The sequence below is a fragment of the Anomalospiza imberbis genome, chromosome 2 (genome assembly GCF_031753505.1).
Source record: "Anomalospiza imberbis isolate Cuckoo-Finch-1a 21T00152 chromosome 2, ASM3175350v1, whole genome shotgun sequence".
In the NCBI taxonomy this organism is placed as follows: Eukaryota; Metazoa; Chordata; class Aves; order Passeriformes; family Viduidae; genus Anomalospiza; species Anomalospiza imberbis.
In genome coordinates this window covers 26116080-26141826 of record NC_089682.1, presented here as the reverse complement: position 1 = coordinate 26141826, position 25747 = coordinate 26116080, and the positions used below count along the sequence as shown (strand labels likewise).

At 38.6% G+C, this 25747-nt stretch overlaps 1 protein-coding gene across 12 annotated transcripts in view; it reads right to left on the bottom strand.

Moving 5' to 3' along the window:
- The window catches only part of MCF2L (MCF.2 cell line derived transforming sequence like), a 141607-nt gene that overhangs the window by 50412 nt on the left and 65448 nt on the right, over nt 1-25747 (bottom strand). For all 12 annotated transcript variants that reach the window (XM_068180196.1, XM_068180199.1, XM_068180201.1 and 9 more), the window contains 2 exons: nt 15627-15710; nt 6648-6762 (listed from right to left, as the gene is read on the bottom strand). In XM_068180196.1, coding sequence (XP_068036297.1) covers nt 6648-6762; nt 15627-15710 — 199 coding nt within the window. Of the gene's footprint in view, nt 1-6647; nt 6763-15626; nt 15711-25747 lie in introns of those variants that run through there.

Here is a 25747-nt window from a genome sequence, read left to right as displayed (position 1 = left end):
TGAAACAAGTGTAAATATTTTAAAACCAAGTAAAAATTCAGACTCTAAGTAACAATTTGGGCTTTGACCTTAATCTTGTGCGGGTATGTATGTGACACAAAAGCTTTGGACTACCACTTACATTTAAGATAGAAGGCTCTTACTTCAAACCTAAGACCTTACATTCCCTGTCTGCAACATATGGTATTTACAACTGTTTGGCAGCTGTGCTCTGAGAAAGGAAGGGTACACACAGCGTGACAGATTTTGCTGGAAGTCCTGGGATATTCTCACTGACAAATTTGAGGGGCTGCCAAGGTAACAGCAGGGTATAGGTTCCATATCTTCAGCCTGGATTGTAATCCAACAAAGAGGAGAGCAGGGAAATTAAGCACAGCTGACAGAAATAAACTCTGAAGCTGCAAAGCTGTTGCTCAGCACGTCAGTATGAACTGTCAGGGCAGCTGGTTTTTGGCACTTCTTTCCCATTATGTGGTGATGTTCATCCCTGGCACTCCATAAAACAAAATTGCTTAACTCTTAGCTAGTGGTGGGCTGTCCATTCAGTTTGCAGATAAATGAGCAAACAGAGGTAGTTACCCTCCGACACTGGCTCCTCACAAGGTCCGCTGGACCCTGATGGACTTACAGCATTACCCCAACACTGCTGCCTCTGCTTTCAGAGATGAGTGGTGGATCTATGCCAAGGAGACTGGCCAGGCCCAAGCTGTGTAAACCCCGAGCTCTCCCATGTCCCTGATAGAGAGGTTTGCTAGCTCCAGCAACAGCCATGCCATGCTGCTGCACGTCCTTCTGGTCCCTACCTAAATCCACCTCTTCATGCTTCGCTGTGCCCACACAGATCTGAACCCATTGAAAGGCTTAGCACACACATGTCTCCTTCTATTTTCCAGTGTTATCCCAAACAATGGGAAGCTGGTATAGTAAACAAGGAGGTGTCTACCAGAAGCTTAGCATACCCTAACTACTGAGCTTTTCAACTGTCGGACATCAACGCTTTCGGACATCGTCTCGTTCTGTTCCACCACTTGGACAGGATGGCTCCCTAATTTCCTACACCAGAGAGAACCAAAAACAACAGGATTTTTTAGAAAGCTACACGGTGTACAAGCATTTGTAAACCTTCAGGAATCTCAAAGAAAGGGACGCTCTCCCAGCCAGGAAACTGATGGACACCTTTCAAAACAGGAAACTGCTGAACGTGCCAAGTTAACCTGAGTTATGCTCAAGATCATGCAGTAGGATAGAATGGCATTCCAAAGAGAAGCTGTGCAAGGCTCTGTCAGAATACAATCAAAAAAGGCCCATGGATCATACTTAATCAGCAGCATGGGACTCAAACAGGCCAGCAAAAACCATTCTGAATTTTCTAATCTATGCTACTTATTTCTCCTGAAAGGGATTTTGTGTTTAAGACTCAGCTTTACACTTTTAAAATATTAGCTTTCCAATCTCTTGTGATCAGAAAAATTTTAGTTTGCTTTCTTTGTTCAAAGATGAGCTTCTATGAGCAGGAAAGAAAAGCATTAAAACTATACTCTTTTGTTCTCATAAACAGCATATTTTTTTCTAATTGCAATAGAAACTGCTAATTAACCAGAAGCAAAACCATATGTTGAAGAATACTGTGTAGTTTTTTTTAACTACTGCAATTATATATTAATTTCTTTTGGAGCAAGTTCTCATGCCACTACCCATATTTGGTAAATTCATATTCCAACAATGTGTACACACTTAAGCTAATAAAATACATTTCAAGAAACAGCTGTGATGAGGAGAAATTAAATATGAATAACATCTGCCTTCAAGGTACATTGCAAATCTTGAAAAGTCAATTTACCAGGATCAATAGAAAAATTAAAAAAACCAAACTTTCAGAACAGAGAACTCTGAATGCCCTGAAATTCAATATTCTTCCTTCAGCCCCAGTACATGTGGGATGTACAAGGTACATTGCACATCTGCTTCTCCCACTATGCAGTAAGATTGATGGTGTTTGGGGGTAGCTGGGCTTTTACTCAGCTAAGAGAGAAGACAACCTTGATCTGTGGGGCCTTTTTTCCTACCGAGCTCAGCAGTCATCCCCAAAGGATTCCCAGAGTGAAGTAACAGGAGATGTTCTCTGCAGAAGGAGAATCAGACCAACTACATGGACATTATAGAATCTCAAAATATCCCAAAAGAATGCAAGACATGGCTGACCTCTATTGAAATGCAGTTGAATTTAAAGTTGTCACCTCTTACAGACACTTTATCTAGAGATATTACTGTATTCTACAACTCCATTGATAAGAACTATTAATTCATGTGGATCAATATTTACATGTTAACTATTTGTACCAATTCAGCATTTCAGTTAAATTGCTCTTCCTACTGACTTATGTACTGCCAAGGAATCTCCCACTATCACCTTTCGAAGATAATTCTCACCTTTTTAATAAAACTTCACCTTATATTTCAATAATAATAAATTATTTGCTAAAAGGAAAAAACAGCTTCAGAAGCATTACACAGATACTTTACAACATATATTTCAATAGCAAAACAGAAGTTATAAAAGCATTAGCTGCAATCTTCCACTGTCTGTTGTAGTCATCCTTAATCCATTGTTTTTTCCTGACAAAGCAGCAATCTTTCTGTACATGGGATACATGACTGTTGTCACACATTATGTCAACAATCTGTACTGAATATTTTGAGATTACTACAAACCATGTTAGACATCATATTTTATCCAGTCATCTACGGAACACAAATTTACCTTGCAAGATTAACAACACCCACCTGAAGAATATGGCTCAGCTTTCTGCTTAAAGCTATACAGTTGCACCAAGGTTAACTGAGTATCTTTAAACTGAGATGAGGTATTCCCTTTCCACTGTGTCCTTTCTTAACATCCTCACATATCAGGCATTTACACATCTAAGCACATGCTCATAGCTCTACTATTTACACTATTCCACTCCATGATCATCTAAGCTGAGGGCATGCAACTTTTAATAGTTCTATTCCTAAATGAAATGTACCACACAAGATATTTTGTGTTTCATCATTAAAGTTTACTGTGAAAAAGACAAGAGAAAGTTCACACAGAAAAAAACTTGTGAAACCCAGTGTTTAGATAATACAGAACAAGGACACAGTAAGAGGTGACAAGCTCATGTTTATCTATAAAATTAGAAGGAATAAAAAAGTAGGTTGAGAGGTTTCAGTTTTTCCTCTTTCAACAAACTCCTAAGCTAGCCTTCTTTCACTTGGGAAGAGATCTTGAAAACCTGAAGTCACTGCTAAGATTTATTATACCAGTAAATATACTGTAAATTTAAATATATTGTATATTTATTATACCAGTAACTATATTGGGTGAACTCTACTGCAGAGGACAGAAAGATCTTCTTATGAGGCTCTAGGTAGCTCCTTACTGTCATCCCCATGAAATATAGTTTCCCTTAACACATGACTCCAGGCAGTCAGACAATGTTTGAGTTACTGCTGCCAACCCCTTGCTGTGATTTTGTACAGGGCCAAGTAGAACAAGTAGTTTTCTGAGGAACTGGGATGGCTCCACATGTGTCTGTGCTCTGCAGTCTGTGCTCTTAGAAAAGTCCAATTCCCCTTAGTCTGTCAAACAGCCAAAAGACAGAGTTATGTATCTGATAAACTAAATGACAATAACCTGGGAGAGCAGTCCATGCTTAAGAGCTGTGGGCTGCACTTCCATCCTTTCTGTACATCTGTACTCCTTACACCTCTTTAACCAACTGACAAACTAAAAACTGACTGCCTCAACTTCCTTTAAAAGTCACTTTCCAAAGCACCTAAAATGGTATCTGAACACTAGGAAATCAGGAAAAATCCTACCTTATGCCACTTTGAAGAGCACTAGAAATATCCCAATTCAAGAAGAACTGCAGCACTGCCCCTCTCAGGGATATACATGTATCAATATATGTAGAATATCAATAGCAAAACATCTTTCCCAAGGGGATGTATGCTGGCATCTGGCTAGTGTCATTTCTGTAGCTTTTATTCCTATAAACCTGCACAAGGCCTCACAAACACAATTTTACACTATAAGCTTCCGCCACTGCTAGTGAAGATATCAGTCAGGAAAATCATAAGCCCTTTGAGATTTTATCGATTCTCAGGCACAAAAAGGTGGCACATTTATCAGTATCTTAACAACAGCATTATTTTTACAAGATTTGAAATTGACTGTCATCACTTTAAACCTAGAGAACTGTTATATTTACAATAGTGAGTACCTTACTCTTAACATCTAGACAGCTGGGCTATCTCCTTTGTTTACAAAGAACAGTCCTCTCTTTCAAAATACTTACAAATTAATTAAACAAGAAAATCCTAGAAGAACAGCCAGACTTAAGGAATGATCACTTCTGGCTCAATACTCGCTGAGTAATTGTTGTCAGGTAGGAGCAACTGGCAGAAATATCTTCAGAAAATCAAATCTTCAGATCAAAGTGGTGTGCTGGGATGCACTCAGTGCCCCTCCACCATAACAGAAGCTGTTTGTTCTGATAAGAATTTCTCACATGAACCCCATTCTCTGCAGAAGTTCAGTGGGCCACCATGAAGTGCACCACTGTGGCAAGCACATGCCACAAACCACCAAGGACTTTCAAAAGGAGAAGCAGATGTGAATTTAGAATATAATTATTTACAGAAACAGTACCCAAGATATGATCAAGGGATGCTTAGCACCATGCAGTTTAACCACCACCAGGATAAACAAAGAAAATGCAGAAGCTGGCTGTGAGCTTCAGAGTTTCATTCCCTGACAAACTAGGGATTAGAAGTACAACCAGGAGGGGCTGTTACATCAAGTACAACTTGATGAGGGTGCACTCCATCTCCTACTCCAGATCCTTGCCAAGGACATCAGAGAGTGTGGATACATACAGTTCCCTGAGGAAATCTGTCTCCTTATAAAACATCAGCCAATAAACACCTCTCCTCGAGCCAAATAATCCAAGTACTTTCTTACCCACTCAGGAGTCCAGCTGCCAAAATATAACAACTCAAGGTGAATAGAAAAGTGCTGAGGGAGACTGAGTTGAAAGTCTTGCTTAGGGTGAGGCAAAAAACATGCACAGCTTTGCTCTATTGATGCATCCAGTATTGTCATGACAGAAATAGGTAGGTCAAGCACTATTACTGTTGTTTAATTCATGCTGGCTACTCCCCATCACCTTGTTCTTTTATATGCCCAAAAGTGTGTTTTAAGAGGACTCACTCCGTAATTTTCCACAGATCAAAATAAGGTTACCTCTAATCTCCAAACCTTTCAGGGATTATAAAGAGCAGCCTTACTATAACACTGGTCAGTGTCCTCACCACTCTCAAAGCATCTCATCCCAAACTCTAGATTTGGGTCAAGATTTCTCAAGAGATGCTTGATTTTGTCCTCAGCCATTGCTTGTCATTCTCCTCCTTGAACTCTCTTTCTGTACGCAGAGGCCTGGGAGACACTGTCAGAGAAGACTGCAGTAAAGAACTCAAGTGTTTCTGCCTCATCTTTACTGGCTGCTACTAATTTGCCCAGTCCATTCAGCACAGGTCCACATTTTCCTTGTTTATTCCTGTGCTGCTAAAGCACCGGAAGTTTTTTTAAGCAGTCCGTGATGTCCCTTTTTTCTTGTCCCTCAGCTCCAGGTGTACTTTGACTTTTCTGACGCCATCCTGACATATGTGGACAATGTATCTACATTCTTCCTCTGTAGCCTGTCCCTGCTTTCACCTCCGGTATGCTGCCTTTGTATCTCAGCTCAGTCACAAGTTCGCTTTCAGACAGTGGGATCAGCCTCCCATTACGTCCATTCACATTCCAGGACGTGCCATTCTTGTACTTGAAGAATGTTGTCCTTCAAAACTTGGCAGCCTTCTGCAGCAGATTTACTCTTCAGAACTGCCTTCCTTTGTATCCCACCTACCAGTCCCCTGAATAAGCCCAAAATTTGCTCTCTTGAAGTCTAGGGTATGCAATTTATTCTGCCACTTGCCTTCCTCACCTCCATCAAGATTTTAGCCCACTATTTCATTCATTAACAGACTATCAACAAAAATCACAATATTTATTGGACAGCCCATTGGTAACACTATTGTGCTCTCTAAGAGAGTCAGAATTAATCCTTGGGCCTGCTTCACACCGTCAGGCAAAGCTCTGGAAGTCTGCAGACACGATACATTCAGCTAAGCCAGGGAAACTGCTCCAGTGGTGAGGACAAACCTCTGTATGCAGACACAGTGTTCCCTCCCTGAGTAATATCCTGAGCAACACCCAGGAATTAGCATGTTCTGCCAAAATTATACATGTGCTCAATTAAAACTCTGAATATTGCATTCTAAGATACAGTGAAGACACAGGAGGACAATGTCCATCATAGAACCTATACCCATACATACCAGGAAGTAATTTTCTGATGAAATATAAATAGCAGAATGTAATTTATCTAACAACTACCTTAGACAGTTGTCACGAACCAACACTTACTGACACTGCACCACAAGCTTAATTTTCCTTTTCTTTAATTAAACACCAAGTCTGACTTTTACACCACATGTAAGGGACCAAATGTGAAAAGTCCCTTAGCAGATAAAAGGTTATTTTCTTCTAGACAGGTGCTCACCTTGGAATGCTTGTCAGGTAGGTCAGGACATTCTGAAACTCTTTTTCAGGAATCTCACTGAAAGCTGGATAGTCTGGAAACGTGATAACAGGGCAGCCATCTCCCCCTCTTCCACCTACAAAAGAAGCAGCAAACATGTTTACATGCAAGTCTCTTTACGTAGACTGAAATTTCCCAGTAATAAAACAACTGCATGTTTTCTCTCTTGGGGTTTTTTTTTTGGGTTTTTTTTGTTGTTTTTGTTTTTTTTTTCAGGGCTTATGTGTGGACAGTTTATTCTAAATAGTCTCTCTCTTCAGCGCTTAGGAAGTTTTATAGAAAGCAATTTGTTACACCCCATTCACCACATCAGATTTTTTCTGGACAAATGCCTTGGGTCCCTTGAGCAGTTCTGACACCAGATGGCAGTGCATCTTTCTTCTGATAAACATCAACTGCATCTAAGTAGAAGCAACTGGGAGAAAGAAAGCAACTAATTTAAGAACAAAATAGATAATTCAGAATTAAGTAGGTGAGTCTCCGTCTTGAACAGAACTCAACCCTCTCACCAGTTAGAGCTCATTCATGCAACACCCCCTACCCTGCTCAGTGCCTGCTGTGCTTCCAGGTTGATGAAACAGAAGGGGCAGAACATTAAAAGAAATGGGTGTAGGTGTTTCAAATGAGATTTCCATTCCCTGATTATGTACAGAAGGTAAAGCAGAGCTGAACACCTACACTACAGTAGAGCTGCTGATGAGCTAGGTACCATTATATGTATCTTTCCTGGCATTTGCACCACTGGGTTCAATTCACAGACACAATGCTTCCTCATGCACTTCACACACATTCTTACATGCAAAATAATTTCTTTTTAAAGGCATTATTAGTGTTTCATGTCTTTAGCAAGTATACATTCATAAAGACAAGTAGGACAAGGGGCTTGCTGAGCCCTAGCAACTGCATGAAGTTAACTCTTCTGGAGTGGCAGGAACTCACTGCTGGGAAGTTACCTTTGCTTCATAGTTCAACAGGAGAAGAAAAACAACAAAAATTACTGTTATAAAATAAGAAGGATATTTTTTCCAGCCTTGAAATCCAGTAACTGTGCAGAAACCAGCATTAAACTGTATTAACAGCACCAATTATGAGAGCAACAGTGACTTGTGAAGATTATTACTCACTTCCAGTCCCTTTGCATATAACCTCACAGGAAAAAGAAGATAAATATTTGACCTCAGATTTATTTGATAAAAGAAATCACAACTTCCCTCCAAAACACGTGTAATTAGAAGAGCTGAAATAGTACATTTATGTTTATTTGTGGTGAATCTGATTTCCATTTACAAGCTTACAGACAGCATGGTACTGTCCCTGTGAAACTCTTGAAATCAAAATACGTGAAAAAAATAATGTGCTTTGGATGTATTTAAACAACAACAAAATGCAGCTATTATGAAAATATCACAAGTTTGCAAATATGACCTTTATGACACATCCAAACAAGGCAACACAGAGTCAAGGGAGCTAATTTTAGCTATACAAATATTCACAACACAAATGTAAGTTAAGGCCAGTTTGGACTCTATTGGTTTTTGTTCAAGCTCTCACAACTAAAGCATTTTCCTCTGCTGTTAAAAGCATGATAATGATTCTTTCTCTTGCTTATGAGGTGTTCTGCTCTCTCTAGAGTAACTATTTTTAGGCACAATCAACATTATTTGTGGTATCTTCATTGGTTTCTTGTTTTGTTCTACTTAATTTCTATAAATAGGATATATGAAACAAAAGAACAACAACAATAGACTTGCAGGACATGTCCTAAAAGCAGAAGTCTGGACTAGGATTTTCAGGAAGTTCCCAGACCACCACCGATTGTCAAGGGCAAATAAAGCCATCCTGCCTGGTGACTGCCTATTGATTTTCAGTTTCTAGTACAGTCATCTGTGGTTATCTTGGGTCGAGATGACTCTGCCCTGAGCTCTTAGAATCAGTTCTTCACTGATTTTTCTGTGCTGTTTCCCTGCTGGGCCACTTGAGCACAGATATACCTTCAAATGCTCCTCAACTGCTTTTCCTTATCAGAGCCCTGCTGCTCAAAAGAGTTTGGGGCAGAGTGACCTGAAATGCTGCACATAAGAGATTCTGTAAATTTAATCTTTAACATTACTGACTTACAGAAGCTGCTCTATATATTGCAACTTTATGGGCTGGACTCGATAATCTTGAAGGTCTCTTCCAACCTGTGATCAATTCTGTGATTAAATACATGGCCATTAAGGGAAGACAGGTCACTCTAGCCAAAGCAGCTGCTGCTTTAAAATGAGCATTTGTCAGAGAAATTTAAAAAATGGCATGGGAAATAAAGTAAAAATCCTACATATTAATTGTGTTTATATTAAATAGTAGAAAAAATAGTGGGATAATTTTTTAAAGCGTCCTTTATTTCTTAATGATGCAGCAAGAAATTATTTTTTTCCTTTATTCAGAATCATTCTTTTCTTCCTCATTTTTTTTCACCTCTGCAAAAGCAGCATTACCCAGTTCATAAAATTAGCTGTGTAAAATGTGATTTTCTTTTCTTCATCCAGAAATAACTCAAGCCACAGAACTTAGGGGGATGAGATAAAAAATTTAGGAAGCTAAGAGGGGTTTTATTGCTGTTGATTTTGGTTTCAGTGAGAGGGAAAGCATTCAAGTGACAAGTACTGAACAATTTCACTTCTCTTATCCTTTTTGAAACACAGGTTTAAGGCAAAAAATTCAAACATCTTATTAAAACTAATTCATGTAATAATCTTCCAGCACCTCAGAATTATATGCACCTGATTACAAAAAAAAGACACAGATGAATTTGTGAGTACTACAACTCATGCAAGTAATTCAGCACATACAGAGTATTTTTTTAAAATCAGTTACTGCAATTTTAATCACCATACAAAAAATTAGTAATTTAACAGCAATATTTTGATAAATTCAGGTTGGTTGGTACAGTGACTACACCTAACTACCTCAGTCCTAATCTCTGGAAAATCACCTCTTTTATATTCCCCTCTAACTCAGAGTCCTGAAATTCCAGCTGCAGCTGTTAAACAGCCTGAACTGATTTGCTCGACAAGTTCTGTCCACAGAAGCACACACAAGCCTGCTCTCCTATTTCTAGTCTTACACAGGGATGCACTACACAACTGGAATTTAATAGTTTTATGTGTTTTTAAGACAATCAAGTACCTGAGAGCATTATGAGCATTTTCTTAGTCTAATCTTAGCCTTTTTTTTAAACATAAATTTCTGAAAGTATAACAAATCTCCTTATTTTTGCTCAGAAAACTTATGAGCCCTGTTATGACTATGAAAATGTCAGATTGAATGGATCTAGGGAAAGATGCCTTTACCTATGGCAGGGTAGGGATAGCCTAGATGATCTTCAAAGGTTCTTGCCAACCCAATCTGTTCTGTGATTCGATGAAAATGATGAAATACACTCGGCATCATTTCTCTATGAAATATTAAACAAATGCCACTTAAGTACTAGCTTTTGTTTTTTGTTTATTACAAAGAACAGAAGAGAACACATCAGTCCTTAAGTGGGTGCAGTCAGTCTGCAGACATATTATGTGAAACGATTCCCAAGAATTCCTTGATGCTTGTCTTATAACATGAAGCTGTGAGAAACATTCTGCAGCTGAGAGGATTATTGCTTTCAAGGCTACAAATGCAAGCACCATAGAAGTAAAGAGGACTGAAGCTTATTTCAGCAATTAAATAAAACCAAAACAATACCACACTGCTTTAAATTATGCAGATCTGCTTCCACCCTTCTTCCGTGAACATTCATTAATGGAAAACTTTGGTATTACCTGACTTATACATGACTTTGGCAGCCTATTCACATGAAAATTCTTTAACAGATTTATTGTCAAACAAAATAAATTGCCTTCATAAAATGGAAAGTTTTCAGTGGATAAACCTCGAAAATTCTAGCCAAGCCCTGTTAGGTGGAACTCTTCTAAGTAGATCTATGAGCCTTGGTCTAAAGTCAGTTTTTGCAACACTGACAGCCCTGTGTTTTGGAGAAACACACATTTTAAAAACATTGTATTGTACTAGCTTCACAGGTTAGGCACCAAAATGACTTAACTGTGCTTAGAAAATAACACTTAATGTTCCTAACTTTTAAACACAATTAACACCAGTAGTATCACTAACTGATAAAATTTTGTGTACCCAGAGCATCACAGTCTTGTGGATGAAAACATTAGAAAAAATAACCATGGGAAACTAGCTGTGCTATTGTGAGATGGGACTGGTAAAGTTTCTCTTAAGTTCCAGTGATTTAGCATTTATTCTTTGTATTCTACTACATCTAACTTTTCCCATCACAGTTGCTATGTCTCTGGCATTTTTTTTCTATTTTATTAAGCAGGTTGGGTGATAGAGAAGTGCTAACCCACAGGAATTGCACAGCATTTCCAGTATTTCTAATCAAGAGGCATGTTAGTAACTTGGTATCTAAAAACAACCTCAAAGGAGACATAATTAGCATTCTTTTCAATTTTAAAAAAGAATTGACAGGGAAAATTACAAAACTTGCGTATTGTACATCTGCTAAAAACCACACACACAAGTGCACAGGCACACACAAACACAGAGAAAAGGGTAATTCCCCAATTCCCCACAACCCTGTAAAAGACATGATAGTTGTTTGTGGTTTTGTATGGACAGCAAAGTTTGACAGCAGCAAAGAAATTACTTAGAATTACTTCTAGGAAGGATGAGTAAAAGATTATTTTGTAATGTTTCCCTAACTAGTATGCTCCTGTTTGCATAAATAAAAAGGTATTCTCAAAAGTATTCTGATCACCCCCACAAAAAGGAAGTAAGTAGCTGGATATAATTAGATGACAGAGTAAAGAGTCTTCTGGTCTGATTCTATAATGCAAATGAAATAGTATTTGGACTATAAGAAAAAATATGACCTCTATGTTGATCAATGTGCACACACAAGGTCCAAGAGCAGCAGCCTTGTTGAATGGCTCAGATCTACAACTTTAGTTCAGAAGACGCTGTTTCAAAATTGCAATCCTATCAAAAGTGCAGTCCTCATGTGACTGAGAGAAGGGCTTACTTCAGATTTTTTTTTTTTTTTTTTTTTTTACTATTGTAGTGGTTCAGCTATTGTGCTTCTGCATTTCTGGTAAAGAGTTTCTCCTTTCTGCTTGCATAATATACTTAACTGGAGAATTCAGTATTTGAAATTACATGTAGACTTCAATGAGGGACTGGATAAAAGCTTCACTGCATATCCATTGCAAAGAAAAACAGATTCAAAATTAATTTATTAAAATGTTCTTTCCTTGAAATGAGAAGTTTTACTTGCATAACTTCACAAGCTGTGTTTTGCTCAGGCTGATCAGCAGCAAATATACTGGCTTAAAAATTGGATTGCAGTACATAAATTTACATCTGAACATACTTGAACTAGAAATCTCTTAGCCAAGGATTCAGTTTTTCCCTTTATCTATTCCTTTACTACATTTTTGCTTTGATTTTTTAAAATCTTTACAGACAGCAGGTTTAGCACAGTAAATGAAAACCAGTAGTTAAGCTTACACCTGTGCAAGGCAAAGACTGCTACGCAATACTCCTTCCACTGTCCATACACAACATAGATGCTGTCTATATTATATCAGCAACAAAAGTAAGGCCGATATTTTTAGCTAACTGTTGCAATGTATGTGGTGCAGGATCCACTCAGAAATTCTCAAATGTAATTTTACAGACTCAGCAGCCAGAGCTACCTCAATGGGAACAGTTTGACCAGTGAGGAGTGGTCAGGTCATTCCCACAGAGGAGAGCAGGAGCACAACTGAGAAAATAAACTTAGACAAAGTGAGATACTTACTATTTACAATGATAAAGGTATAAGCATATATGTGTAAATTTATAAATTAAAGGTATAAGCATTTTGAAAGCTAGTACCAATGTTAAATTTTTCAACAGCAGGAGAAACAACTAGGAATCAATAGACAAAAATGCAAATAGCATGCATGCATATTTGTATTTCCTTTAATGGAAACACTTTGAAGTCGTTCAATGTATAAATAGGCATTCAAAGGAAAGGGAGTTAAATAACTGGCTCAGTACTCATGGTGGCCAAGAGTCTCATTTGCACATCACATAGCTTGAATGATTTAAGATGCATATCAACATACACAGGTGTCTGTATGCTCTTCTCCATCTGCATTTATTTTAACACACCTGCACACTGGTGGCAGACAGACACATGGCTGGGTGGGTATGAAAGTCACACAGTAATCATGGGAAGAGAAGATACTTATGAAAGAAAATATATAACATGAATGAAACTCTGTGAGGAATACATAAAGAATACATTTTCCAGAGACTTTTGAATGGACCTTACACTGTCTTCATGGGATAAAAACCAAAAACAAACAAGCAAAAACAAAGGCAGAAGACCCTTTTAAATGTGGAAGACAAAGTGGTTGCACTAATAGTAACTAAAGAAAGCAAAGGTAAAAGAGGTGAAACACGGAACCGTGTAGATGCAATGATTTGTATAAGCCTAGCAACAACAAAAGTAACAATTTTAGCCCAAATAAAGGACCTTGTTCCACAGAAAGAAAAAACTGCAAGTCAAAATGTAAACAACTGTGCTTGAGGTAAGATATTAACTATGGGGTTCATAAACTGTCTGTGTGAATGACTAATTACAAGCCTTGTCCACAGCTTTCCCCACCATTAGATTTAAGCTGAACACAACTGCATACTCCCTGCTGAGCAAGAGCCAGTCCGCAGGAGTAGTGAGCACCTTGATTTCATTGCATGTTGATATCTTTACTGACAAACTGAAGCATTACTGGAAGTTTTCACTTAATTTTGTTCCATTTCAAGTCTAATTTAGATGTTCCTGCAGCATTTCCATTACAATCCAGAACAATAAGAGGCAGAAGTAAGAAGTGACCCCGATGCAGACCAAAATACAGAAAGCAGCACGGGGAGGGATACAGCCTCTTGGCACAAAAGCAGCCTGGGTTTCATTCCCTATTCAAGAAAGTGTGCCATGAGACTTAGATACATCCTATTCGAGAAACTAAAGCAATTCTCAAGCACAGGTTGAATTGCTGTTAAAAAGCCAACAATTAAAATCAGAAATGCATCTAAGACATTCAGCAATACCTGCAAACATGCTATTTTACCAAAGTCATTAGTAATCTTGGACTTTCATTTTAATGAGTTTTATGCCATGTACTTAGAGTCTATTTTCAAGGCAACAGCAATAAGCAAAAAATCCCATTCACGCACTGGGAATGTCTTAAGTGGCCTTAGAGCAAAGCCCCTCTTAAGATCAACTGCAACAACAAAAAATTGTACATAAATTAAGTATCAAAACATTGGCTCTGTTCCTTCATTCACAGAACCTGTAAAACCACTATTTGGTACAGTACAGAGAATTAACCATCAACATCCTGCAGGAGAACATTAGGATAACAAAACCCCTAAATTCCAAAGTGAAATGAAAATGCCTAACATACAAGTTTCCCGAGAATAATAAAATACAACAATCTAATCACAGTAATGTAGCTGACCTATTCCTTGAGGCAAATAAAACAAAATTCTAATTGACATGAGTGTGAATAGATTGAAGAAAATAGAAGGAGGAATGGCTGCTCTTACTAAGCTCCACTGCCAGGTAGATTTATTGAGTGCTGAAGACACTTGCAGATTTGTGAACTCAACAACTCATCTACCAGAGTCACCAGTTTTCCTCCCCACTTCAGAAGGGTAAAATATAAACCCTACTTATAGTTTCATAGACAGGGTGCTTCTTGCATAACACTCTTATGAGACATTTTCTGCCCATGGATAAGAATGAGCTTGGAAAATAAAAAAAAAAAAAATCCAGAGAACAATTGTAGCTTAAACACTATAATCTCAAATGAAGCATAAACAGCCAACTTCATGAAAAATATCTTATTTTCCAAGCGCTACCACCACCCCACAGAAAACACAGTTGCTACTGCAGACCCAGAGTTTAGCTTGTGTAGCAGAAATAAATCATAATTAACAGTTAATTATGAATATAACAAGATTCAGTGAGCTCTTGCCAAGTAAAGCATTACATTGTTTCATTCCCCTGTTTCTCTGGATCCAAGGCAGGATGGGATTCAGAGGGAGAAGGAACTGTCACAGAGTCCAGCTGTAGTTCAGAGAAGTAAATTCCTTTCTGCTGAAGGATGCAGGGCAGCTCTGCAAAGCCACCGGTGCTCTCCCTTTTTGTGTATTGGAGGGAAGGCACTACAGGGCCATAACTCCAGCAAGTGCACAGCTGCACGCTTGCAAGAGCTTTTACAGGCAGAAGACAGGAGAACAAACTCAGAAGCTTATCAGACACGTTCTTCCACTCAGCCTGATCAGTGAGCAGAGGCATCATCTCCCTTTACCCATTATCAGCCAGCAAAGGACTCAGCATGGAGGTGGACCAAGCCCAGCAGCCAACACTGCCCCCATCACCAACCTGGCACAGGTGACCCAGGGCAGAGACTGTGCTGTGTGCAAGCGGCTGTGCTGCGTGCAAGCGGCTGTGCTGCTTTTGTGCACTGATGCTGTGGGGAAACATGGTACCAGTGGTGCTTGCTCCTCCATTTCAGTCACAACCAAGGTGTCAGCTTGGGCTTCAGTATCAAACATGACAGCAGAGCCTGTGGCAGCTGGGGCTGTGAGCTGACTGCAAGGCCACAGCAACCACCAGAGCATCCATGCTGCAATCTCCAGTTAACTAGAAAATTACCTGTAATTTTAAAATTTCCATTATACTTTAAAAAAATATTTTAATAAATCCTTAAACAACAATTCTTAGTAGCCTGAATCATGAGTTACTCATTGATTTCTCATATGAGTCCTCGGAGACTGTGAAAGGACAGCAGGCTGAACCGTCCATCTACGCAATGTGTATAGAAGGGAACACCATAGTCCTACCTGACAGATAAGCAAATTGTTTCTTTAATTGGTCCTGGATATCTGCAGCATAGAGGGGAATGATATCCTGATGCATGATTTCATCTGTAAAGAGAAAAAAAAAATTGCATTGCAAAGTCATTTTATGCAAAATTTCACAGCACACATTAAAAAACAATAATCCCTAAAACACATAAACTCAGAAAACTGTCTAACTTTTGAAAAATACGTGAAAAATCTTTGTAGTCTTTCAAGCATTTGCCAAGGGCAAACTTTTCTTTGACTAGCACACTAATAAAAGAGGAATTTACATTTACTGACATTTAGAAGCAGTACAGAACTGTCACTGAACACTGTAGAACTAAGATTCCTCAGGAATGATGTTAAACAGTGGGATTTTTACACATTAGAATTTACTTTTTATTAGAATCTTCTCAATCAGACAAAATCAAGAAACTTATGATTTCTCTAGCCTGTCATCTAGATTCAAATACCCAAGAAAACAGCATTAAATAAGGTAGAACTGGCTTGAAAGTACATCCTCCCCTTGAAAGCACACACACACACTCTACCTCCACACTGAAAACCGATGCTTAAGCTTTTATTTCAGCCCTTCCACTTCAGCTCAGTGACAACCATTCTGCTTTCCCAAGCCTTGGTTTTCTGTCCCAATGTTTTAGCAGAGGCATTTCCCACAGCATGTTTCCAGAGGTCAAGCAGAAACCTGAGTTTCGCTGATTGTGACAAAGACTGCATGATAGAGTTGCTTCATTCATAAACTGAGATCTCATTTTTTACAAGGAAACAAGAAGTTTTACTCTTTTGCAATTCCTAAAAAATAATTATTCCACATATTAGCCTTATTGAAAAGTACAGAAGAGATAACAGCTTTTTCTTTAATTGGTTATGAACATTTCTTTTAATTTGACATTGTACTGATATTGAATTTTTGGGTTTTAATGTACATTGAAATGCCATTAGGATAGGTTTTGACACTCAGAGCTATGAATGTGCACAGGAAAAGTAAGTAAAAACCTAAAACTGATGTAAGGATAAGTGTCACTTGCACTGAAGTACAAGCTGAATTAGAGCTCTGGTCCTCGAGGACTTGCTGTCACTGAGGTCTTTCAAATGCTAGATCGTGAGCAGACCGACACTTCTATGAGCAATTCTCACATATGTAAAATTCTGAGAATTGCAATTATTTGAGAATAGCAAAAAAGCCACTTTCAGTAACTTCTTCCAGATAAGCAAGAACTTATACTGTGAAACAGAACTTCTCTGTTCTGTGTCATCCCGTTGGGCAGAGGAGGACCCATGACTACTTTCAAGGTCACACACTGATCAGAGCTATTTTCCTGCATCCGGCAAACCGCTGCCTGATCAGAAGACCTCTGCATACCATGCTGTCAAATCCATAAGTGGATACTTTTAACTGTCAAGTCATATTTCACGCAGACCTTCAGTTATGTCATCATTTCAATGTTTTCAACAGAACACTGAACACAGATGTTTCAAAACTCCAATCTCAGATGGCCAAGTAATTTCCAGAAGAGGAATACCCCACTTCTCCAAAGAAAAAAGGATTTTAGAGTTTATTTTTGCTTTCTGTGCCTTATGATACGAGGAGACCTCCTGCAGCAGTGTTTAAAAAACTATACAGCCCTGATTCTGCAAACCAATACCTGCAAGTGAACCCATTAATCTGAATATAAACTCTTACTGGATTAATGCCAATTTTTTGGTGGGAGATGGGAAAAGGGAAAATAACATCATCAGTCTATAAAATGCTATCCTGGCTTAAGTCACAGGCAGACATAATTTTCATTACTGCATAGCATGGCCTGTAGTAAAATGGTTGAATTTTGCATATGTAAGTAAGTACATGACACACTACATTGTTAGAGGCAGAACATTCCCAAGGAAGAGAAATTAATTATGTATCATTACATAAGGATCACTATTTCCCCATGTAGCCCTGTGATCAATCCCACTGTACCAGGTGAATACCCAAGTCTAGATTTGATTGCTCTAGTGTTCCCTCTGATAGGAGCAGCAGCTTTTGCCTCCCACACAGGTCAGCCCCACAACACTGGTCAAATTCTGCTTCACTGAAAAGACAATCTCTTCCTCCTTCTGGTTTTAAACTCAGTTTTACCCCAAATGTAAGAGCCTGTCTGTTTGCAACTGGAGGAGCAGCACAGTGTGTCCCCTGACAGACACCAAACTGCTCTTCCTGCTGCACCCCCCTCTACCAAAGCCATCTCATCTTGCTCTTGCTGATTCAGTTTCAAGACTTCTAAAAGCCAAGTATGCACTAAGATCAGAGCTGATTTTCAATAATTTGGAACAACCAAGATAAAAAATAGCAGCACTAAAAAAGCGCAAGGAAATGCAGCTCTTGGAATTGTCAAACAGATCACATCCAGCAGCTCAACAGGATACACGTGAACCCACTATTACCACCCATATATTCAGCCAGAAATCTTTCTTCAATGTGTTTTCCTTCCGAGGAGATGCAATTGTAATGACTCATTGCTCCACACCAGTTCCGTGACTTTTAGCACTCCTCTGGAAAAGAGAGTGCATCACAGTTTGTTTGGGGGTCAATCTGATTTCACTTCAAGGCTGTCCATCGTTACTTCAATATGCTATTTCTTTAAATGGATAAGGCAACAAAAGGCACACTTGCTAAATAGTCTGTGAGAGCACACACTCCTTACTCTCATGGCCTTTGGGGAAAATATTTTCTTGGAAATATTCTTTAAATAGAGAACATGCCACCTGCTACATTCTTTAGGGATCATTTCCAATTTTGTAAAAAATAATTAGGTGCACATTGAAATACAGAATTACTGAAAATCTGCTCACTGTTTTGCAAGGAATTTTTACAGGATCAAATTCCACTTGTACTTTAATAGATTAAGATTCATACAGCCCATTATTTTCCCTGTTCTGCCTTTTCTGCTTTACACAGTATTTTAATGCAGAGACCTAAGAGTATGTCTGTTTTACTGTACCCAAAATTAATTGCTGAAAAAAGTTGCTCATATCAAAACATGCTTGAATATCCTGTCTTTCCAGAGGAGCTCACTTTAGTAGCTTAAAAGAAAGCCCCTGGGAATGATGGTGCATCTGGCAGTGTAGGTGATAATAAACAGTAAAATAAGGTTCTTTAAAGTTAGTACTGCTTTTTTATTATTATTTTTTAAACCTGAACACATAAAATAGCTGGGAATGCACAAAGATTTTTTTTAAGCTGACAACTGGAGGTTCTTTAAAAAAATCCTCACATTATCTAGTATTCAAATTATGAGTGTAAGAGAGGGCAGAAGTGTCATCTTACTAACATAAAGGAATCAGTTAAATATATGGTTCTTATTACAAAAAGCCTTGCTCACTAAAAATGTGAACCACAGTCTTGCAGATATATCATCTTCTAATTCAATTTAAATCTTGCTTTGATAGTCCTGTCTCAATGATAAAGGATGATGACTTAGAGGGACTTGCCCCCATCCTATCAGAAGCACCTGACTGCATTTCAGATGAAGCAGGATGACAGATTTAAGCACGAGGGCACAAAGATAACTTGTGCTTGAATTACCTGGTGCCAGCAAGCCCTGAAGAACTTGGGATCTGAGAAAACAATCAATGTCACCGCAGTCAAAAATTCCCCTTATTGATAAAAATCTCCACTTTCTTTTCTGATCGAACTAAAACTCATCATCATTTGTAGATTGTTAGACATGCAGAAGTAAATCCATTTTCACAGAAGACAACATTTGAGTGGACTCTGAACTGACTGCACCCACACTGCACACAAGGAAGTCTCCCAACATGACTTGTGAGCATCCTGTAACCAGTTTAATAAAATTCCCAGCAAGCCAGCTGCAATTACACCACCCTTTGAGTAGTTCTGCAGGAAATTCTATGGCCATTGCTTTATACTGACTTGAAAGCCAATCTATTTGTACACATCCGGACACAGTTACGCCTTACAGCACAGATCCCAGCAGCACATCTGAAATCAAATGACAAATAATTTCTCTTCCTCCACTTTCCTTCTGAGTCTGCAAAATTTTCATGAAAACTTGTCTATGGCTTCTCTATGAAATCCATGCCTCAAATTGAAGAAATATTGTATTTTCCTTAACCAGTTTTGCTTTGCTTCTCCTCTGGAAAAGCTTACCCAACCAAAGAGTTGAATGCCTTTTATGAAGGGGGGTCTTCATTTGAAAAATCTCTTCACTAAACCACCCTCCCATCTGGTAATTATAAATGCAAGATAATGATTTTCAGAGCAGTCCCTTCATCTCTCTCAGCCCCAAGGCAAATCTTTCATTTCCTCATTCCTCCCTCTTCATCTTCACCCCCCGACCATCACTACTAACAGTCAGCTCCTTTGTGAAGCCCCCCTCAACCAGAAAAGAACCGGAGAGCAGCAGAGCTGGTGCACAGAAGCCCTCTTCTACTCTAAGCCACCTAAAACTAATGAGCTGCTCAAGATGCCAAATGAGCTTTCCAGCTTTAAAACTGAATTTAAAAATCACTGCTGATTAGTGACAATGCCTGCAAGCTCAGTGCTTGGTATGCTCAGGCACAACAGCTGCAGACGAGGCTCCTCAGGTCCTCATGCTATTTATAGCCACACGGGACTGATGACAGGAATTTCTGCAAGTGTTCATAAACTAGGATTTCAAATCTCACCATTTCAAAATACTTTTAGGAAAAGTTAATTCCAATTTCATTTGACTACATCATCATTAAAATGATGGACCAGGAAAAGTGAGTGAATAAATTCAGAAATTTTCATGCAAAACACAGTTGCCTGTTAAAGTGTAGTTGGGAAGGAAATTATCACCCGGGCAAAACAGTGCTTTTGCAAGTTGTTTGTTTCTGGTGAGCTAAAATATCCTAAGCAAGCAGAAAATTCAAGTTCTTTGCTTCTACCAGCATCCCAGTTGCTGGCACAGAGACATATAAAACAAACTAGTCCTCCAAACTGCTTCATATGGCATAAAGTGTCCAATAAACATTTTAAATTATATAGTTACATAAGAGTTTTACTTTTAAGAGCTTTACAGACTACAGCTAAGCTCTATCTGCCATTTCTTCTCCTAGTTAGAAAAGACTATTTCCTCTCAAAAGCCCTGGTATGGAAAGAAGATCCTTAAGTTGAGATACCTTTTCTTTTAAGAGAATCAATGCTCAATACAGGTTCCACTTCCATAGCATTGCTAACTTCAGGAAATTTTCTAAGACTGTCTGGACTATTGTTACAATATGCAGAGAACAGCACTATTATATACCCAGTACTCCAACAGGCTAGGATGGAATCCCATGCATCTTCAGTGTTAAGTAAAGATCTATTGAGTCAACCCTTGGAAGTGGTATGGCCAAAGAAAATCTAAAATCTTAGGAACAATATTCCCTGTATTATAAGCCCAGGCACAGTTGACACAGGCACTTATTGTTTGAGCAGTGTTTTAAATGTCTAGTGCATCAGAAGACCTGACAGATCCTTCACAAAGTCCAGAACTTATATTTCTGCAGCACTGCTCATATTTCCTAAATTTTGGTAATAATTATTTCACTGAAATGAAACTAGGTAATTTTTCTTCCTTGATCATACCTGAAGAACACCCCAACTACTTCAAGACACACAAATTAATCCCCAAAGGCTCCAACTCCAGAATTTAAATACGAGAGGCAGGAACTTGTCATGGGTTAAAGAACAAAAAATAAAGCCTAACATCTTTGTACAGAAACCTACTGAACCCCCTACTTTACCCAGGTAATTTCTGCTTTCTGCAATCACAATATCTACCTGTTTCTTCTTTGAGATCACAGAGTTCGGGATTTGGCACAAAACTACCTACTTGTGAGAGTAAAACTGTGAGAATGATGGTTTGGTATCAGATAGGGAGATTAAACACTGATCCTTCCTTTAGAAAAAGAAGTTTTGAAGTATGCAGCAAATGCAAAGCTGTTGGCAAAATGACAGGAGGTGTAACAGTTCCCATTTTCTTGAGTCAAATTTTTAAATACCTCCTCAAAATCACACTTTGAGAGCCAACCAAGATTTTGGTTTCTTTCAAACTCTAGTATTATTGGATTTGACTGCTTATTATACATGCCAACGTATTTTTTTTTTCTCTTTCTTCTTCCACCTCCCCTTTTGTGAAAGGCAACAAAGTTCTTCATCATATTTTACCAAAATAACATCCCCTCAAAGCACAAACATGAGAGGAAATACAACACCCTCCCTTTCATATATAATAGATGATTTCACAGGATACTATGAATGCTAAATACTACAGCTTCTTCCTCCTCTGCTTCATCAGTCACACCTACTTGACACACTACTCTAGCCCACAGCTTGTCTGGGATCACCTTTAAGTTTGGATATGGCTTACAAGAGAGACCAAACACCAGCTAATCTGTAACCAGAAGAAAATGGTGTAATAATTAGAAAGTCAATCTAGGGATCAAACCCAAATTCTAGTATTTCTTTGTTCTTGAAGAAAATCCAAAGAAGGCAAAAGGTGAGAGGGGTGTGCGCTGCAATTTTGCAAGACATCTCAAAGTGTTACCAGTTACAGCATCTAATCTGTTTTACCATGCTTTTGCTGCGTGCATCTTCAAGTGCACCCATTCTGTTTTGTATTAAGCACAAAATTAATTTTGTATTAAGCACAAAACGGGCTTAAAAATAAAGCAGCATCAAGTGTCAAATGTTACCTACTACCCAAATGTAGGATAAACCTCATGTGTATAGCATGCTCTTACTATTGCAACAACAATATTGCTCTCTTCTTTCCAGGATGTCCTGAAGGAAGCCAAGCCTGCTGGTAAACCATTTTCTGTTCTTGCAGGATAGTTTCAGACTGCTAGGAACCACACTTAAATATTGCCAAAATTGCAGCATTGTTAACTCCCCAATACTGCAAATCATGCTGAATGTACAGAATAAAAATACATCTGAAGTATTAGATGTACTTAGTATCTACAAGCAGCAGATTTTGCAAAAAGCAAAGATTTTTTTTTTTTTTTTTTTAATGGAGAAATAGTAGATAAAGACTGAGCAGTAGAGAATGCTCCCCTAGCCAGGACTCAAGTGATAACAAGGGAAATGACCCAGATGTGTCTCACTCAGTACTTTAGCAAGCAAGCCTCTATGGAATAACAAAGACATTAGATTTTGCCAACTGCATTTTAGTAAGATCTAATGCTCTGAGAAAATTATTACAGAAATTTTGCTTTCTAAATACTAAAGCTCTGCAAAGAAGTGGAAATCTTCCAAACACAGAAAATGGAAAAATGAACTCTCAATAGAAGAGCCACGTGCAAGCTAAAGGACTCATCTTCAGTGAGCCTTTAAAATGAAAGATGCAATCACTCAGCTTAAACATATATGCTGAAGTGGACATGTTTCAGAGAATTAAACTGCAGGTTTGTCTCCACTGAAATCACCTGCTTTCAACTCCTCCTCTTCAGAAAAATATGTATCTCAAAGCAGGCCCCAAAGCTTTAACTGAAAAGTCAACACACACAGGACCAGCTGTATGAATATGAATACCTGGCGATTCTACTACACAGAATGCTATTTTTCTGTGTTATTTTGGAAGCATGGCAAGTTTTTAAACATTGAGTGATTTCTGTTTGTTCAGAAAACAAAAACCAAACACTTTTATAAAGCAGCAAAGTGGTAAAATCTTATTGCTTATTATCTACATTTATTCTGGAGATAAATCATAGCAGTGCTAACAATTGTGAGGTTGCACAGAATGGGTTGGGTTGGAAGAGATCTTCAAAGATCATCTTGTTCCAACCACACTGCTGTAGGCAGGGTCATCCTCTACTGGACCAGGCTGCTCAAGACCCCATCCAACCTGGCCTTGAACACTTCCAGGGTGGGGCATCCACGACTTCTTTGGCTGACCTGTTGCAGTGTCTCACCATTCTCATTGTAAAATTAATTTTCTTCTGTATCCAAGCCTACCCTCATTCAGTCCAAAACTAGTGTTCCTTGTCCAGTCATTGCAGGGCCTGGTAGTAAGGTCTTTCTTGACTATTATAATTTCAATAACACAGAAGACAGTGAGAATAACTTCCAAGAGACAATATATTATTTTATGGTACACACAGGTACAGTTTTTCATGTAACTATACGTCTATAAATTAATGTTTTGAACGGGAATATGTAAGTATGAGAGAGAAAGAAGGACTATGTGTTCACTAAGAGGCTTGTACTCTGTGTACTAGTTGTACTAGCTGTTGTACTAGCTGTGTACTAGTTTTCAGCTAAAACATTTACTTGTAAACTTCCCAGTACTTGGAACTCTGACTACAGATTACTTATAAAGAAGAGGTTGCTGAATTCCTAACCGAACTGGCTGCCCCTCCTTACCACACAGATGACATAGTTGTTTATGCTCTTAAAGCACTGAATAGTGCCATGAAAAAGATGAAACATGTCATGCCTCTCTAAAGCACTGCAAATATTAACTACTTCAGGTAATTCAGAGTCAGGACATAGATACAGCTCTGTATCTTCCATAGGCAGCCACAGAATCATTTAGTGCAATACAGTCAGCCTTGCTGAGACCTTTCCTTCACTTACATTTTCTCCCTTCTGCTGACTGTAGGCACAAAAAATACTCCACACAAAGCTCAGGATTAAGAGGTAAGAATGGTGCCAGGGAACAGGACAACCCTTCTGCCCGCTTTGAGCAGAATGTTCCAACAGCTCTCTAGAAAGGAATGATGTCTGGCACACTGAACATGTCCACAAGAAGTGGTGGCAGTCAACAGATGAGAATCAAGCCTTGGCAGTTGCTAACAAAAGCCCTGCTCACTTATTTCTCAGTGATCAAATACAAATGATAACACCCTATTTTAAACTTGGCAATTTACACAAGTAGTCCTGGCATGGTTACATAGACACCACCATGATTTGACACAAAACACTCCCTGGTTCTACATTCACTGTCTCCTAGAGGAATCAGTGGTTTCCTAAATCCACCCCTCCCCTCTCAGGGATGCAGATGAGGATGCACATAAGGAACAAAAGTTACTCAGGCTGATTATTCCACCCTTTCCTGATTATCCTCATCTTTCTTAAACCTTTCATTCATTCCTCCTAAGCAGCATGCCTTTTAGTATTACCCCTGGTAGCATCAAGCACTGCTTGAGAAGCAGAGCACTCAGACTCACGTGTTGGTAATTAGTAACACTAATTAAAGATTAGTAAGAAGATCCACCCTTTAGTTAGAAGACCCACCCTTTACATACCTGTTTTATTTAAATCTGACATTTCAAAAGCAACAGTATTGGAAGGTTAGACACCAGTCCATGGGCTTGGAGCTCTGTCTCTTCTGCAACAGTCATGCATACCAAAAGCAGAAAACAGAACTGGGAATGTAGATTCAGACACCAGAATAAGGACACAATTTTTGCTTGTCCCTGTTCCACAAAACTTGCTTTCATTTTGCAATAGACTGTGGCTACACTATTAACAGCAAATAATATCTCTACTATTTCATTATCTCTTAACAGAAACAACATTTCTATAGAAAGCTCTGACTGAAGGAATTAAAGAAATAATTCATTTTAGATCAACCCGCCTATACTAACAACTAGGGGATGCCAAACTGTATCCTGTGAAAGAAATGTTGCTTTTTCTCTACATCCAATAGGGATCAGGAGAAATTATGTATCTGATAGTCACACAAAATTCAGTGAATTGAAAATTAAAACACACTGTAAACCAGAAACAGCAGGACAGCTCTCTGCAACGGCAAATTCTCCTTGTAAGCTTTAGCAGCTGTTCCGATCACCATAATCACGGCATGAATGAATCCTGAGCAAAGTACCTTCCATGTAAAATACAGGAATAGAGTTTGTGGATACATATGGTGTTCTGAAAGATACATCTGCAAATAAAATTATATACTGCAAATTTACACAAGGACAGAACACACACACACACACACACCAGTAAATTATATTTATACATGAATGCACACAAGCAGAATACAACTTTTGCCTTTGTACTAAAACAGATCCCATTTTTCTCAGTAGGATAATTTATCTGCCAAAGTTCCTGCCTGACCTGCAATCAAGCAACTAAGAAAATTTGA